Source organism: Staurois parvus, unplaced genomic scaffold (assembly GCF_062004578.1).
Source record: "Staurois parvus isolate SC_StPar_1 unplaced genomic scaffold, SC_StPar_1.0 ptg000390l, whole genome shotgun sequence".
Lineage (NCBI taxonomy): Eukaryota > Metazoa > Chordata > Amphibia > Anura > Ranidae > Staurois > Staurois parvus.
The window spans coordinates 18,209-34,780 of NW_028318186.1; the positions used below are offsets into that span (position 1 = coordinate 18,209).

At 43.3% G+C, this 16,572-nt stretch overlaps 1 protein-coding gene across 1 annotated transcript in view; it reads left to right on the top strand.

Annotated features, from left to right (window-relative positions):
• The first annotated feature begins 6,182 nt into the window (after positions 1–6,182).
• The window catches only part of LOC149455525 (XK-related protein 5-like), a 39,383-nt gene continuing 28,993 nt past the window's right edge, over positions 6,183–16,572 (top strand). The window contains exons 1-4 of the mRNA XM_089685958.1: positions 6,183–6,207; positions 11,104–11,287; positions 12,972–13,159; positions 14,958–15,167. Coding sequence (XP_089542084.1) covers positions 6,183–6,207; positions 11,104–11,287; positions 12,972–13,159; positions 14,958–15,167 — 607 coding nt within the window. The remainder of the gene's footprint in view (positions 6,208–11,103; positions 11,288–12,971; positions 13,160–14,957; positions 15,168–16,572) is intronic.

Consider the following 16,572-nt stretch of genomic DNA (forward strand, 5'->3'; position numbering starts at 1 on the left):
TGGCTAGAGCATGACTTTGTTGCTCCCCGCCATAATTTGGGACAGGGGTTGAGGTAGGTAGCTGCTGCGGGTTGTCTGGAAGTGGAGTAGGATGCATGGCTGTAACATGTCTGTCGCTACCGCATTCTGTGCACTTGATGACAACTTTACAGTCTTTAGCAAAGTGGTTATAAGAAGCACAGCACTTGTAGCATATTCCAAGTTTCTGGAGAATCTCCCTGCGCTCTTGTAAAGGCTTTGCCCTAAGCCCACGACATTTCTTAAGAGGGTGAGGCTTCTTGTGAATAGGACACTGACGATTAGGGTCTTTATCTCTGGCATCCACAATGCCTTGGTCAGTAGGCGAGGTTGTGGAGGGTGAGATGTCTGTCCTTTTAACAGATATTGCTCTAGTATAGTCTCTACGTTTAGCTGATGTGTTATCATACCTTGACGATGATGAGGATGAAGCAGGCAAGTTTGGTTCGCTGAAGCTGGGATCGTTTCTCGTCCAGGCTTGATCACTAATGAACCTGCAAAAGTATGAGAATGGAGGAAAGGATACGTTATAGTCTCTTTTGTACCTTGAGCCCTGTTGTGCCCATTTCTCTTGCAGGCCGTATGGCAGTTTAGACACCACTGGGTTGACACCATGAGCGGTGTCCAGGAAGCTTAGTCCAGATAGACGTGGGTCTGTCTTTGCCAACTCTAGCTCCATGAGGAGGTCACTTAGATCTTGGAGCCTGCGATAGTCTTTGTTTCCTATTTTTGGGAGGTTTTGCAGTCTCTTGAATAGAGCGCTCTCTATGGCTTCAGAGCTACCATAGGCTTGCTCAAGTCTTGCCCATGCAGCAACAAGACCTGCGTCTGGGTGGTCAACATGTACTGTTCTCAGTCTTTTAACACGATCTGCAGATTCTGGTCCCAGCCACTTTATGAGCAAATCAAGTTCTTCCTTAGTAGTAAGGTTGAGATCAGCAATAGCAGCCTTGAAGGTTGATCTCCAGGCCCTGTAGCTCTCTGGACAGTCGTCAAACCTTGAGAGGCTGGTGTTAATGAGCTCACGGCGAATCATATATCTGGCAAAGTCATTCAAGTCTGATCTCTCACTCTTTGGTGCCAAAGTAACTTGTGGAACCCCTTGGGTGTGAAAGTTCTCTGGTGATGTAGGGTGAGGTTTACCAGGGTAAAATGATGTTGCATGAGTGTTTAACTGTGGTGTAGTCTCTAAGGCTTGTGCTGGCTGTGGCTTGAGCTGCGACTTGTCACTGGAAGTCACCTTGTTGTTGGCAGGAGTTGATGTGGTTTGCTGCATAGATGTACTTGTGTTGTAGATTTGAAGAGGCTTAGGCATATGGAGCTGAGAGGTCTCTGTGTTGAGAGTCAGAACAGTGTAGGAGGTACAGGAGATGACTCTGTATCTTCGCAAATGTTATGCTTTTATACGTATTCACTGGTGCGTTCAACTGGATCCTCCAGTTCTGCTGGGATAAGGCAGTCTGAATTAGTACTTTGTCCCATTGCTTGTTCAAGGACTTTCAGCCTTGCTAGGGAAGCTGCTTCCTCCCCTTCCATCTGCAGAATCTTTATTTGGGAATCTGCCTCTGCTTGTTGAGAAGCCATTTGTGCTTGGAGAGCTTTGCTTTTAGCTTCCATCTCTGCTTGCTGAGCTATCATCTCTGCTTGCTGAGCTATCATCTCTGCTTGTTGAGCTTTGCTTTTAGCTTCCATCTCTGCTTGCTGAGCTATCATCTCTGCTTGCTGAGCTATCATCTCTGCTTGTTGAGCTTTGCTTTTAGCTTCCATCTCTGCTTGCTGAGCTATCATCTCTGCTTGCTGAGCCGTCATCTCTGCTTGTTGAGCTAAGCTTTTAGCTTCCATCTCTGCTTGCCGAGCTATCATCTCTGCTTGCTGGGCTGTCTTGCGTGCTTCTACCTCTGCTTCCTTTCTGGTAAAAGAGCTTTGCGCCTTTTTTGATTCAGCATCAGCGCGGGCCTCTATTAGCTTATCGCTTAACGTTGAACTTCTGGAGCGAGAGGATCTAGAAGAAAGTGCAGTGCGCTTGGTTGAGGTGGATCTGTGAGATCTGGTCTCCTGCAGTTGAGTAATGCAGAGTTCTGCTTTAAACTTAGCATTTTGCACTGCAAGATCCCTTTGTTGGTTTAATGCATCAGTCCTGGTCAGTTCTGCGGAAGAATCCTCTATATTAGAGTCCTGCAAGAAAGCTGAGTATTTTACAGACAGCCGCTGGTAGCGTTCATACGCAGCAGATAGGCGATTTATAGAGTCTCTTAATTCAGCTGGTTGATCATTAAAGTGTGACAAAACTGACATGCATTGTGAAGTTTGGTCCCAGAGATCTGACAGATTACTGGAGAACTCATCTCTAGTGGCTTCATAGTTTTCCCTGAGTTTCTGTTTGGGTTTTACGCTCTGTTCGGGAATGTCTGCAGAATCTGCTCCCTGTACGTCTGCTGGTTCAGAGGAATGATGTATCTGCGTTGGTTCGGCCATAAAGGAGTGTTCAGAGCCTTGTCTAGACATTTTTTACTGTTCTGCAAAAATTGGTACTGTCTCTTTAAGAAGACGAACAGCAGCTTAGACAGGTGGGGTAACACAGTTCAATGCAGAGAAACAGTTTTCAACATTCACATGAAGTGCAGTAAGCTTGTGCGACCATGTGCTTTGCAAGATGGCGGATGGCACTGAGCTTGATTGCAGATTAGGCACACAGATATACACAGCAGGCTGTAGGGATTCTATGCATCTTTTGACTATTCTGACTCAGATTGTTGTGATAGCGATTTATCCCTTGTGAGACCTCTCTGCCTAGCCTGTATAAGCAGATATAATCACCGTGGGCAATCCTTATCAGATAGCTTGAACTCACCAATACTGTGTTCATCCAGAAGTTGCTTTATTCTGTACATGTGACAACAGGATACAGCAGAATGAATGGTTTCCAGTATTATGCGGTCAAAAGATGATACTTTCTGTAGCGTACTATGCAGAATACATGTGTCCCTGTTACATGTGGTCTGTTAGCTGCATCCATGACACAGGAAGTGCTGAACTCAAGAAGAAGGGAGGAGCTTCATATACAAAGGAACTGTGTCATAGATCTCAGGGAGGCAACATGAAAAACAAAGTGTATACCAAATAAGACCACTGGATGGCAGCATTACTAACTATAGAAATGTCCATAGAAAATGGTACAAAAAATAAACTATATGAATTCTCATGTACATTAACATAAATATTAACTGTGTAACAGCATAGTTATTAAAATGCCCCGTGTGCATGGAGCCTTAACCATTTCAATACCGGGCACTTTTACCCCTTCCTGCCCAGGCCATTTTTCACGTTTCAGCGCTCTCACACTTTGAATGACAATTGCGCGGTCATACAACACTGTACCCAAACTAAAATTTTGTCATTTTCTTCACACAACTAGAGCTTTATTTTGGTGGTATTTAATCACCGCTGGGGTTTTTATTTTTTGCTAAATTAATAAAAAAAGACCAAAAATTTTGAAAAAAAAAACACTTTTTCTTTGTTTCTGTTATAAAAGTTTACAAATAAATAATTGTTCTTCATAAATTTAGGCCGAGATGTATTCTGCTACATGTCTTTGGTGAAAATAACCCAAATTAGGATGTATTTTTTAGTTTGTAGGAAAGTTATAGAGTTCACAAACTATGGTATAGATCTGAATATTGATCAATCCTGAAGTACTGGCAGCCAATCTAATTTCTGTAGGTCCAGGAATGTCAGAACAGTACAGATATCCCCCAAATGACCCCTTTTTGCAGAGTAGACAGTCCGACGTACTTCATAAGAGGAATGGTGATTTTTTTAAGTTGCATTTTTTTTGTCCTAACTTTTTGGAAAATGAAAAAATTTAAAAAATAATTTTAACTATTTTTTTTTTTTTTTTTACATACTGTCACCAGTGTAGTACAGCGTCATCATATAACTGGCATGGCGGTGAACAGGGACACTGACTGGTGACAGTATGAAAAAAATATATATATATATTTTTTTTAATTTTTTATTACTTTTTTTTTATTTTTTTTTAAGATTTTACTATGACCAAAGTAGTACAATGTTACCATAGTAACATTGTACTACTTTGGGGAAGTGATCAGTATTTTTTTATTTTTTTTTTTTACACAATTTGCTTATAGCAAAGAATTACTTTGCTATAAGCAAGCATTTACCTGAATGACATAGATTCATTCAGGGTTTTTTTTTTTTTTTTTGTGCTTAGCTGTGATTTGGCCACCGCCAATCACATGACATGTGCATGTGACCTGCTGTGACAATTCACAGCAAGGCACTAGTATACAATGGATGGCATGAATGAAGCCATCCATTGTATAGAACTGTCATGTGACCTGCTGTGATTGGTCACAGCAGGTCACATGGTACCGGCAACGGGGGCCGGTACTCAGATCTGTCATCGGCCGTGTCTGAGGTACACGGCCGGTGACAGATTGCGCTGCTGCGCGGCTCTGCAACCGCGCATGTGCGGGAGGACACCAAATGGCGTACACCCCAGAAGGCTAAAGCATTTTTGCGGCCGCCAAACGGCTATAGGCCAGGCGGCTAATGGTTAATGTGAAATTTTTGTTTCAAAAGTAGATTTGGCAGAGGTATCATGGAGCGAGGCCTTTTAGTTAATGGTAATCTCCCTCAAAGTGACGTAGATGGCAAAACGATGAGAGCGGTTTTAAGTCCCCTGTGACAATTGTGCGCATAGAGACATAAACACTGACAGCCATCTTGTTGGGTCGCGCCCATGTTGTCTCTTCTGTCCTCCCTCCTCCCTCCTCCCTTTTGAATGGAATGTGAGTCTGTAAGTGAACTGAGTTCAAAAGTGCATATCATCCTAAATAAGCACAGCTAGATGAGCTCCATGGTTGTAAACCCCTAATTAGTCTGGTTCCAGGAGGTCTGCTTGAAAACCACTTTCCTCTGCCCCATCGTAAAACAATAACTCAGTCAGTCATCACCTGTTAGGCCATTAGGGCTAAAGCATGCCATAAAATGTACATTTCACAGGAGTCCTTTTTCATACAAATTCATAAACTTCTGCAGGAACTGGGCACACTGATTTCTTTTATTTCTCTGTTGTTTTATTGCTCTCTTTATTTCTTTGTTGCATCGTTTTCTGTAAATATTTTAATTGCACCATTTTGACCTTTTTAGTAATAAATCCTATTTTCTGAAAAGTGTTGAACTGTCTCTAAAGCTTTTAATGTAAACTAAAGAATCCCTGTCTCTGAAGAGTGCTACTGTATATAATAATCCTCTGAATACATCTGTCTGCGGTGGCAGTGTGTTACAGACGCTTATAATAATATCATAGTGTTACTGCTAAGATTTGTGAGTTTCCTCCTTCCCTGTAAAAAGGTGGCGGCGGCAGTGTGAAGGGTTAATTGCGTAATTAACCTGACCCAGTAACAATCGCTCTCAGGCTGCTGGCACAGGGGTGGGCACACTGCAGCTCTCCAGCTGTTGTGGAACTACATTTCCCATGAGGTATTGCAACATTACAAAACTGACAGTTACAGCTATGACTTGCAGAGGCATGATGTAACTTGTAGTCCTGCAACAGCTGGAGAACCGCAGTTTGCCCACCCCTGTGCTGGCACATTGATTGTGGTCCTGCAAGCTGGAAAATCTTTGTGCAGGGCGCAGTTGAGAGTAGCATTGCTACGCAAGTGACATCGTGGTGTGAGATCAGCTGGTCCTTCGGTCACAAGTTGGTGAGAAGGGCTAGGGTCTGATGCTGTGCACCGTCACACCCCCCACCATCCAAAACGAGGAAATTTTTTTTGCCTTTTAGTTCTATTGTAAGTCGGAAGTTAGATGTTAAGGCTGGAGTAAGTTACTTTGTATAAAACTAGAACTATAGGCAGAACTTTTTTTTTTTTTTTCCTTTTTGGATAGAGTAAGGGAGGGTTATAACTTGTCAGTTTTAGTTTTTGCCATCTGTGTCCCATTGGGGAGATTTCCCTTCACTTCCTGTCCCATAGCCAAAACGGGAAGTGAGAGGAAATCCCTGCAAACTGAGGGAATCCCTACGGGCCCCCCCGGTCACCAGAACTAGTGTCTCCATTAGAAGATTTCCCCTCTATTGCTTTTCTGGAGACAGCTCAAAATTTGGCATTTTCTTTTACTTTAATTTTTCAATGATAATGGCAAGCAGGACAAATGAAGAGGGTGAATCTCCCTAATATGGGCACAGATGGCGAGAAAAACTGACAGGTGTTCTAATCACTCTCCACTCTGTCCAAAACTTAAAAAAAAAAAAAGTTTTGCCTTTTAAGTTGTATTTTAAGTTTGTTTGTTGTAAGGAGATGGCCATCCAGAACAGGGATAGTGGTCACGCTAAGGCAGAGCAGGGATAGTTATTGCAAATGCTCTTCACTGGCATCTCCCTTAGCAGCTATTTGACAGTTTCTCGATTCCAGGGCCACACACCTGGTATATTTCAACGTGTGTGTGTGTGTATCTATCTATCTATTCGTATTTTTCGCTCCATAAGACGCACCTAGGTTTTAGAGGTGAAAAACAAGAAAAAAAATATTGTGAACCAATGGACTGCAGACATAGTACTGAAAATGACCAGAGACTGCAGACACAGTACATGGGATGACCAGAGACTGTGGACATAGTACAGAAAATGACCAGAGACTGCGGACACAGTACATGGGATGACCTGAGACTGCGGACACAGTACAGGGGATGACCTGAGACTGCGGACACAGTACAGGGGATGACCTGAGACTGCGGACACAGTACAGGGGATGACCTGAGACTGCGGACACAGTACAGGGGATGACCTGAGACTGCGGACACAGTACAGGGGATGACCTGAGACTGCGGACACAGTACAGGGGATGACCTGAGACTGCGGACACAGTACAGGGGATGACCTGAGACTGCGGACACAGTACAGGGGATGACCTGAGACTGCGGACACAGTACAGGGGATGACCTGAGACTGCGGACACAGTACAGGGGATGACCTGAGACTGCGGACACAGTACAGGGGATGACCTGAGACTGCGGACACAGTACAGGGGATGACCTGAGACTGCGGACACAGTACAGGGGATGACCTGAGACTGCGGACACAGTACAGGGGATGACCTGAGACTGCGGACACAGTACAGGGGATGACCTGAGACTGCGGACACAGTACAGGGGATGACCTGAGACTGCGGACACAGTACAGGGGATGACCTGAGACTGCGGACACAGTACAGGGGATGACCAGAGACTGCGGACACAGTACAGGGGATGACCAGAGACTGCGGACACAGTACAGGGGATGACCAGAGACTGCGGACACAGTACAGGGGATGACCAGAGACTGCGGACACAGTACAGGGGATGACCAGAGACTGCGGACACAGTACAGGGGATGACCAGAGACTGCGGACACAGTACAGGGGATGACCAGAGACTGCGGACACAGTACAGGGATGACCAGAGACTTCTGACACAGTAGAGAATATGGCCAAAATTGTAGTATTTCAAGTATATGTCAATATATTTGGGAAGAATATTATAAAAATATATTTCAAATCTGGTTTTCTTCCATATGGGACAAACCTCAACTATTTGGCGACTTCTTATCCACCAACTTCCACAACCCCTGGTTACTCGGGTCTCTGAACTGTGAGATACCACTCATCAGACATTCTCTCTCTTCTCTTGGGAAATTCACAAAGCAGGCCACACAGATAACTCCTTAAAAGCGGACCCTCTGAGAAAAATTGAAGTTCCACCTTACTGCTATTCCCACCCCCTCGCAAACAGAATTGGCTTAAAAACACTAAGACTGACATAAAAAAGCTAAAAGAATACCTGCCCTAGTTCTGGTCTCAGCACTTGTAAGAGCTGCGGGTGAGGTGCCTCCTGGGAAAGCTGGGCTCTTGAAATCCTGCAAGAATGCACTCCTTCAATGGGCTGAATGGCAGCGCAAATGAAAATTCAATTGACTTGGGCTCCATTCTTCAGCTATGAAGTTATTTCTTGGAGCATGTGTATTCATGCGTTTTAAATTCTATCCATTCATTTATAAAGCTGACTTGTTTCTTTTTTTTTTTTTCAGGCCACGTGTATTTATAAAATAGACAGTTTCCCTCATACTGAGAAGTTTGGAGACCCCTAGTCTAGGTGTTTAAAGCCCCATGTACTCGGGACACTTCTGAACGATGGAAACTGACTGCTGGAAAATGTAGGGTAAAAAACACCTGTTTTGCTGCGTTTGCATACTGCGTTTTTGCGCGTTTGCGTTTTTTTAAGATAACCTCAGGAGACCTTCCTAAATGCCCAGAATGCACTGAAAAACAGTAAACAATAAACTATTTCAGACATTTTGAGAGAAATGGAGAGAGCAGAAGCAGAGAGAGCAGTATGTGTTGAGATTAGCTGTCTTGTGTTTTTTTTTTTTTTTTGTGGTGTTTGGATGTGTTCCAGCTCATTTCTGTGCAGAAATTATTGCAGCTGTGTCTAACATATTTTTCTTTCATGCGAAACCTCAAAGTATGGTGTACCGGGTCCATTTGAGTACCGGGAAAACGCTTTGCATGCATTATTCATGATGAAAAAGGCTCAGGACCGCATCTAGAAATGGAAGAATTAAAAACATTTTCCAAATGTTTATAAATGCAGTGAGCCTCGTTTACAAGCGTTTGGCGTTTGAAACATTGATAAAATCTACTAAAAAAAAAAAACTGTAAACTGACATTTTAACGGGTGTGTAGACTTTTTATATCCACTGTATATTCGTTTCCCCAGTCATCTTCCAGGATAGCTACTCAAGAGAGAGGTTCTGTAGCAAACTGGCTCATCAGAGTTGGACGCGGAGTTCCTCTTTTCTATTGGAGGTATTCCTCGGTCCTTCATTCCCTACCCCCTCCCTTCCGGAGAGGCACAGTAACAGATGGTGTGGGTCAACCGCAGGTTAAGCTATCCTTATTTCAGTGCCGAGCAGTCTGCAAAAGTGTAGCCTTCCTCACCTAAGTCATGATAAGGCCAACATTCCTCAGAGAATTGGGAAGCAGTGACCCAAAAACTTGTGTAGGCTCACCCATCATAAAACAGATAAGGCAGTTTCTCCCAGGAATTGAAAGAGATTGTAACCTCACAAAACCGAACAGTTAAAGATGACAGAATGAAATGAATAGGTTTTTTCCCCTATGTTTCATGTCATGGATTATGACAGATGTTGGTTCTAATTCAGAGTTCACCCAACTGACCCCTCCCAAAACAGTGTAGTGGCCAGTATTCAGAGCCACCCCCCTTGCAGGGGGATTTTAAAAAAGACAGGCTGGCAAGCCTAAAGCCTAAAGTTTAAGCAAAACACATCTCCTGATCTTAACATCGTAACAGCAGGAGATCAAAGACCCTTTCCGCTCTGGAACTTGGATCTGCTTACAAACCAAGGCGTATTGGCAAGTAACTTAACCCTGTAACTTCCTTCCTATTATCTCTTTGCTGTGTTGAGGGTCTTTATCTATATATAAATATATATGTTAGTTACATCTTTTTCTGTAAATATTTTATTGCACCTGTTTGACTCTTTTAGTAATAAATCTTTCTTTCTGAAAGTGTTAAACTGTTTCTAAGAGCTTACTTGCAATTCACGAATTCCTGCCTTTTGAAGAGACGCTACTGTTTGTTATAATCTCTGTATAACTGGCCTGCGGACCGTGTTATATAGATCAATATTTCAATCATTATAGTGTATATTTGGTAACGGGAGTTTCCCAGTCTCCGACAAAAGTGGTGGTGGCAGTAGAGGGTTAGTTGTGTAATTAACCCGACCCAGTAACAAGCGCATTCAGGCTGCAGGCACTGATTGTAGCCCATTAGCTGGACAATCGCTGTGCAGGGTGCAGCTGGGTGTGGCCTTGTTACGTGTGTCACACTGCGGTTTTAGATCGGCCGGTCCTTCGGTCATGAGTTTGGTGAGGAGGTCTGGGGTCTGACGCCGCGGCGTGACGTATTATTGTTGGTCGCGGTCGTGCGATTGTCGCATGTTGGTGGCGGCGATCGGGCGACCGTGACAGGTTCCTCCTACCTAAACCAGGGAACACATGATCCACATTAGTTTAATGTGTTTCCTCGGCCAGACAGGACACGTTGTTTTTTATTTTATCCTTACAGGCCTTTATCCTAGGGAGCAGGGGCCACTCGTTTGCAGTTGCCCAGGAGCAAGCACAGGGGTGCTGAGTGGAAATGCTGGCAAGCAAGCCTTTGGATTCTGGAGACGCCCTCCCCTCTTTGTATATTGTGTGTTGTTGCACATATCTTGTGCAGAAGACGAGATGCTGGTCCCGATTTGATAATGGAGTCAAGGGACTCCTTCCTCAAACCCATATTGTCCCAGTGATTGATGGTGCACTGCATCACAAATGTGACTTCAGGAGCTGTTTGTACAGAGAGGAGGATTGCAGAGCTAGAGGAATGAATAAAAAAAGTATTTATATTTATTTTATTATTACAGGTACTTTGTATAGCACCATCAATTTTTACACAGTGTTTTACATATGCATGTTATACATTCACATCAGTCCCTAACCCTCAAGGGGTGTACAACCTAAGGTCCCTAACTCGCATTCATACATACACATACTAGGGACAATTTAGACAGGATCCAATTAACCTACCAGCATGGCTTTGGAGTTTGGGAGGAAACCGGAGTACACGGAGAAAACTCACATGCCCAGGGAGAACATGCAAATATATATACTGTATATCTATCTATCTTCGTTTCTAACCACTTCACGCCCTTAGGAAGTACCTGTATATCCTCTTTTTGAAGTTGTTATACCAAGATCATAGCTGCCATTATTTTGGTATCAAAATTTTCAGCCTGTGATGGGCTTTCCTGCAGAAGTGGGGCTTTGTAGAAGCCTGATCACTTCTACAGGGAACGGAAGGCCCCCCCGACACTGTTTCTGGACTCTCTGGTGTAGTTGGGAAGTCCAGGACCACTAGCACCTGTCAGGTCTGGTAAACACGGGGAGGAGGGTACATCTGTCAGAATTGGTCTGGTCTTGAAGTGGTTAAACGTCTTCTCATGCTGTGTTTTATTGACAGAATGCGCAGTGGTGGTACATTACTTCCTTACTGCCCAGTACCTTTGGGCAGCATGGACTCTCGGCCTGTTCTTTCCTGGTTGCCTCATCCAAGCTCTCAGCTTTGCCTGGCTTCACTCCGATGGACATCCACGATGCCTCGCTCTGAGTCTGATCCACATCTTCCAGCTGGGCATCTTGAAGAGGTAAGAACTGACTGAACAACTCCAGTCAGGATTGAGTTCACTGCTAAACTTTGTCATGTCAAGTTTGGGTGTTTCTATTGTGAGAGCAAGCTGCAGCAGAACTATACTGACCGTTCCAAATCATTTCTTTGCAGCTGATTTACAGGTTAGTGGGTGTTGGCAAGTTCACTTCTCCATAAAATGCATTCTGTTTAATGAATGAATAGACACACAACACATAATAAATAGTGTTATAGTGGAGCTAAATGAATAATAAAGTGATGAATGAGTAAGTCAGAAGTGACGAAACGCGTCAGAGCTCGATGGTGCGGCGGCCGGAAGTGATGCAATGGCGTCAGATACCAACAAACCGGAGGTGGTGAGAGCACCTGGTCTATGATCACTTCAGGCTTATCCATGGTCAAATTATTTGGGCTTGTTTATACTAGTTTGCTTGTGAGTAATGTCCATTCACTAAACCATTGGTAGCGTCTTTCTGTTTGTTTTACATGGTACAGCTCGAGGTAGTGGAGTCTCTTTCTTATGCAATATATAAGCATCATCTATAATTGGGAAGTTTATCCCAGGAAGTTTGTTTGCCAACCATGAGAGTGAAAGGAAATTATCTGTGGTGAGTGTACATCAATGTGGGGGATCTCTGTGAAGCACTTGGTTATCAGTCTAAAGCATGTGGTGAAGAAGGAGAATTGAGTTTATGGACTTTGGCTCACAATAATATTTTTTATGGACTTTGGATCACTTTAATTTAAGTATTTTCTGGCGTATAAGACTATGTTTTATACTTAAAAATATACCCCAAAAATTGGGGGTTGTCTTATACGCGGGGTATAAAATGTGAACCTTGAGTTTGTTTGGGTCAAGCTGGCTGGATGTGTGGTAATACTGTACATACAGTATACCAAGCTGAGCCAAGCTGGCTCAAAACAAATGTCCCTATGACAGATTAATATGTCAGCCCACTGGATGTGCGGTATATACAGTATACTGCGCTGAGCCAAGCGGTTTCAAAACGTACCGGTACGTCCCTACTGTAATCAGCCCGCTGGATGCGTGTATGTTTGGTAGCTGCGGCTACATACAGTATACGCTGGGCCAATCACGGCGAGCGATGTATTCTACTAATGAATACAAAGCCTGCTCGGATTGGCTGAGTCAGAGAGGTAGGCTGATGTCACAACCTCTTGTCTGGTCACCTGATCGGAGTCCCAGCGCCGGTTTGAGTGAAGAGGACAGATCGTGACAACGGCTGCAGAGTCTGGCCGATGACACCACCCATTGGCTTACTATGGGGCTTCTGTTGTCAGCTCTCCCTTTTCTGAACCTGGCACTGAGACACGATCATGTGACCGAACCAGAGTACCCTCAGAATAGGTAAGTGTAGACCTATTTCTTTTCATATTGTAGATAGTATAGGCTTTAAAGTGGGAGGGGTTTGACTGAACTTCCACTTTGAGGACTCATGCACACAAGTGTATATGGCTGTGCAATCTAAAATATGGCCTGGTGTTGTATACAGCCGCCGGTACAAATTAATTATGGGATACGACTGTAATTTGTGGCTGTACTCCACACCTGTGGGTCCCCGGTGCTGAAAAATGGCATTATTTAAATTTGTATGTTGTACCTTACCTGATGGTGGGTCTCCACTTCCAGGGTATTGTCAATCCATGGGTTTGTGTTTCAGGCATGTAGACTGTTTGCATTTAGCTCTGTGTGGAAGAGGTGATGAGGCATGTCATGCAAGAGACCTGGTGATGAAGCAAGGGGACCTGTCTCTTCTGCGGCTCATGGAAGCTCTTCTACAGGCCCTCCCCCAGTTATTACTTCAGACTTACATTTATATGACTCTGGAGCAGGCAGATATCTATGCAGGTAAGGTGTGTGACAAAAAATGGAAGAAATACAACTCTTCATGCTGGAGAGCAAAATTCTCTAATGCACTATTGAAAATTCCAGGTCTAAAGTGTATGTTTGCTCTAAATTTGTATTACTCCATGTATATGTATGTGATTCTAAGTTGGTGTGTTTTATTTGCTAGTTTTCTTAGCAATACCTGGTGATCCTGCCAGTTTCTCTTGCTGTTGCTGCAATCTGACCATGCTAAGCACAAAAGCAGATCCATGCTGGCGTGGTCAGTTTGCATGCAAGTCATTCCCTTTAGGAGTTACAGGATGCCGTTCTTTCACAAACAGCGTGCCTGTGAAGTCAATTACAGCCATACCCCAGCCCTGTTGTACTCTCTATCACTGTACAGGACACTGCATTGTATCCGGTACACTCTACTGTAGGGGTAGGCAACCTTTGACCAGTGGAGATCTACCTGATCAAAATGGAAGCGATCAAAGATCACTGGGGTTCAGCACCCTTTTTTTTTTTTTTAAGAAATTAACTAGCAAGGCCTAACTAAATAGTATGGAAAACTTAGAAAAAATATAAAACAAATGTCACTGTAAAAAAATTAAACTTGGCCTACTTTAAAAGTGGACAGTGTCCGTAAGGCAGTGGACTTTGTCAGTAGGGCAGTAGAGGGTGTCAGTAGTTTTTTTTTTTTTTTTGTTTTGTTTTTTTTAAAGATTTTTTTACAATTTTATTTTTCATTATTTTTTACAATGTTTGTTTTTTTTTTTAATCTGCCCTGTTGGGGTGGCTTTTGGTGAAATATCATGGGTCCAAACAGACCCTTGGGGGTTTATTTACTAAAGCTGGAGAGTGCAAAATCAGACTCACTTCTGCATAGAAACCAATCGGCTTCCAGGTTTCATTGCCAAAGCTTCATTGAACAAGCTGAGGCTAGAAGCTGATTGGTTTCTATGCAGAAGGGAGTCTGATTTTGGACTCTCCAACTTTAGTAAATAAACCCCTTGATGTCTCACTTTTGGGCCAGAAAAAGGAGATTAAGGACACAGCCCTCAATTTCCATCTCTGCAGCCTCATCTGTGTAGAATAAATGAACAGGAAGTGCTCTACACTGTCTCCCTGTTCATTCCCAAACCAGAGCATGGTAAGCGCAGTTTACTATACTTCCGTTAGGAATGAACACTGAGTAATCAGTACCGATCACTCTCTGTTAACATCAGATTATACTGCCGCCTACAGAAGGATTGGACATTTTGTACCAAAAACTGTAGGCCAGCCTGGAGCATAACTCCTCCTATTACCAGCATGCCTCACTTTTTTTGTAGTGATTTATAGTAGAATTTCTTGCTTCGATAAATGATTGATTTCTTTTCTGATCTATTTTTTCAATTGTAATAGCCTATAGTCGAGAACCCACTCAACTGATGTATCACTCACAAGGGGAGTGGATTTAGATCGATAGGATATGATTGTAATCTGCGATTATAAGTCATCAATTGCATCTCTGTTTCTACCATGTCATTTTATTGGGTGTTCGCTAACCTATAGTTACTATTGCAGTACTATTCCACAGAGCAGGTAAGTAGAACATCATTTTTATTTTAAGAAAAAAAAAAACAACCACTTTAAAGTGCACAGGAGTGAACAGGCCCTCAGAATATCTTTGATAGTGAGGTCCAACTGTTTTGTGTTTATTCTGAACTATTTGACTCTTTTCTGTTTTTTTTTGTTTTTTCTTTGTTAGAATGTTTTGTAGAATGTTATTAATCATCTGATATTCTGAATTTTTGTTTCTCTTTTGTGTCTTTTCCAGCCAGCTGTTCCCTGGCTTGCCTCTTGTCTGTGTCTTGGGCATTAGTCTCCTTCAGTCACTTCCTGTGCCTTCTGAGACCTGGGCATCTATGTCTGCCATGGGCATCTGTGCTGTGCCAGCTCCTATGGAGGATGGGCATGGTCGGGACCCGTGTCATGGCCTTAGTAGTGTTTGCCAGAGAGTTTCATTTTTGGGTGTTTGCTGTGGGAGGTGAGAATTAATCTTAAACATTGTTTACTGTACACTTTACCTATAGTTTGTGATGAGTTCAAACAAACTTTTTATGTGAGAAGCATGGAGGCTGTCATTGATGAGCTCTCCTTCTAATAATGTTAGCATGCATGCCACCCCCTACTTTTCTTTTTGCTAAAATGATTTGGGTTGTTAACCTGGAGAAAAGATTAGATTGAGACAACTGAATTTTTTAGCCTGCATACTTGTACTTTTGTACCTTTTCCCCCACCCCTCGAGTGCAGCCAACCTGGACAAACACTTGCCTTCCTCCTAAATCCAGACAGCCATTCCAGCAAAACATCCCCATCAGGTTCTCCTTTTCGGTGCACATGTATTCTACTGCCCCATTCTTTCCTGGGGGTAGACTGTTTTCATACAGTACAGCTTACATGTTAGAAAGTAGTTGGGCTGTGGCGCACATGCTCACTAAGAAGAAAACCTGTTTGGTGGAAAGACTGAGAGGTGCTGGGCATAGCTGCACTGCAAAGATCACTGGATCGAGAGGTAGGTTAAGTATTTACCAGGGCAGCACTTATAGGGTGGATGAGATTGATCAAAAGACAATTGTGCCAAAGATACAATTTTTTTTCCTTTTTAAAATTTAACATTTGGGCTGTCTAACATATATTCATTAGCACAGTTTCATGTGGCAAATAGATTTGTAAAAATGTATCTTTAGCGTATACTTCTGTTAAAGAGGAGCTCCAGGCTCCCCACAAAAAAATTTACATCAACAGCTACAAATACTGTAGCTTCTGACTTAAAACAAAGACACTTACCTGTCCAGGGGTCCAGCGCTGTCCTCACCCGGGCTAATTCTTTACTAAGTTCCAGGTTCCCGGCGCCGGCATAGCAAGGAAGAGAAACTGGAAGTGAAGCCTTGCCATGAACTGAGCCAAAAGTGGGAGCGGGTACCTGTCAAAACCATTATCCAGGAAGGGTGCAAACAAGCTGAGCTTCTCCTTTTAGTTGGGCCTCTGCTTTAAGTAACAATGATGTTTAGACACGCTGCATTCTACCACTGGAGACCTTCAAAAGTTGAACATCCATTAGAAGCCTATCCCTCCGATCCCTGCTTGTGATTACAGAATAAAAGTGATGGTGCTATTTGGGCCAAGGTGTAAGAACCACAAAAGCTGCATACTGATTTCTTGTGCATCCACGGATTGCAGCCACACAGTGCTGCAGAATGGGTGACAGAGTGGGCCCAGTCAAAATCCTCTCCACAACTCCCTCATACTGGTTGTAGGACACTGTAAGTGAATTTAGGTCTGCTAGAAGATCATCATTTGCAGCCCTCATATTTTGCCCATGACAGGTGAGCATTTTTTCAGCAGGGGAAAAATAAACTGAGCTTATTGTTAGAAGATCAGTCTACTTT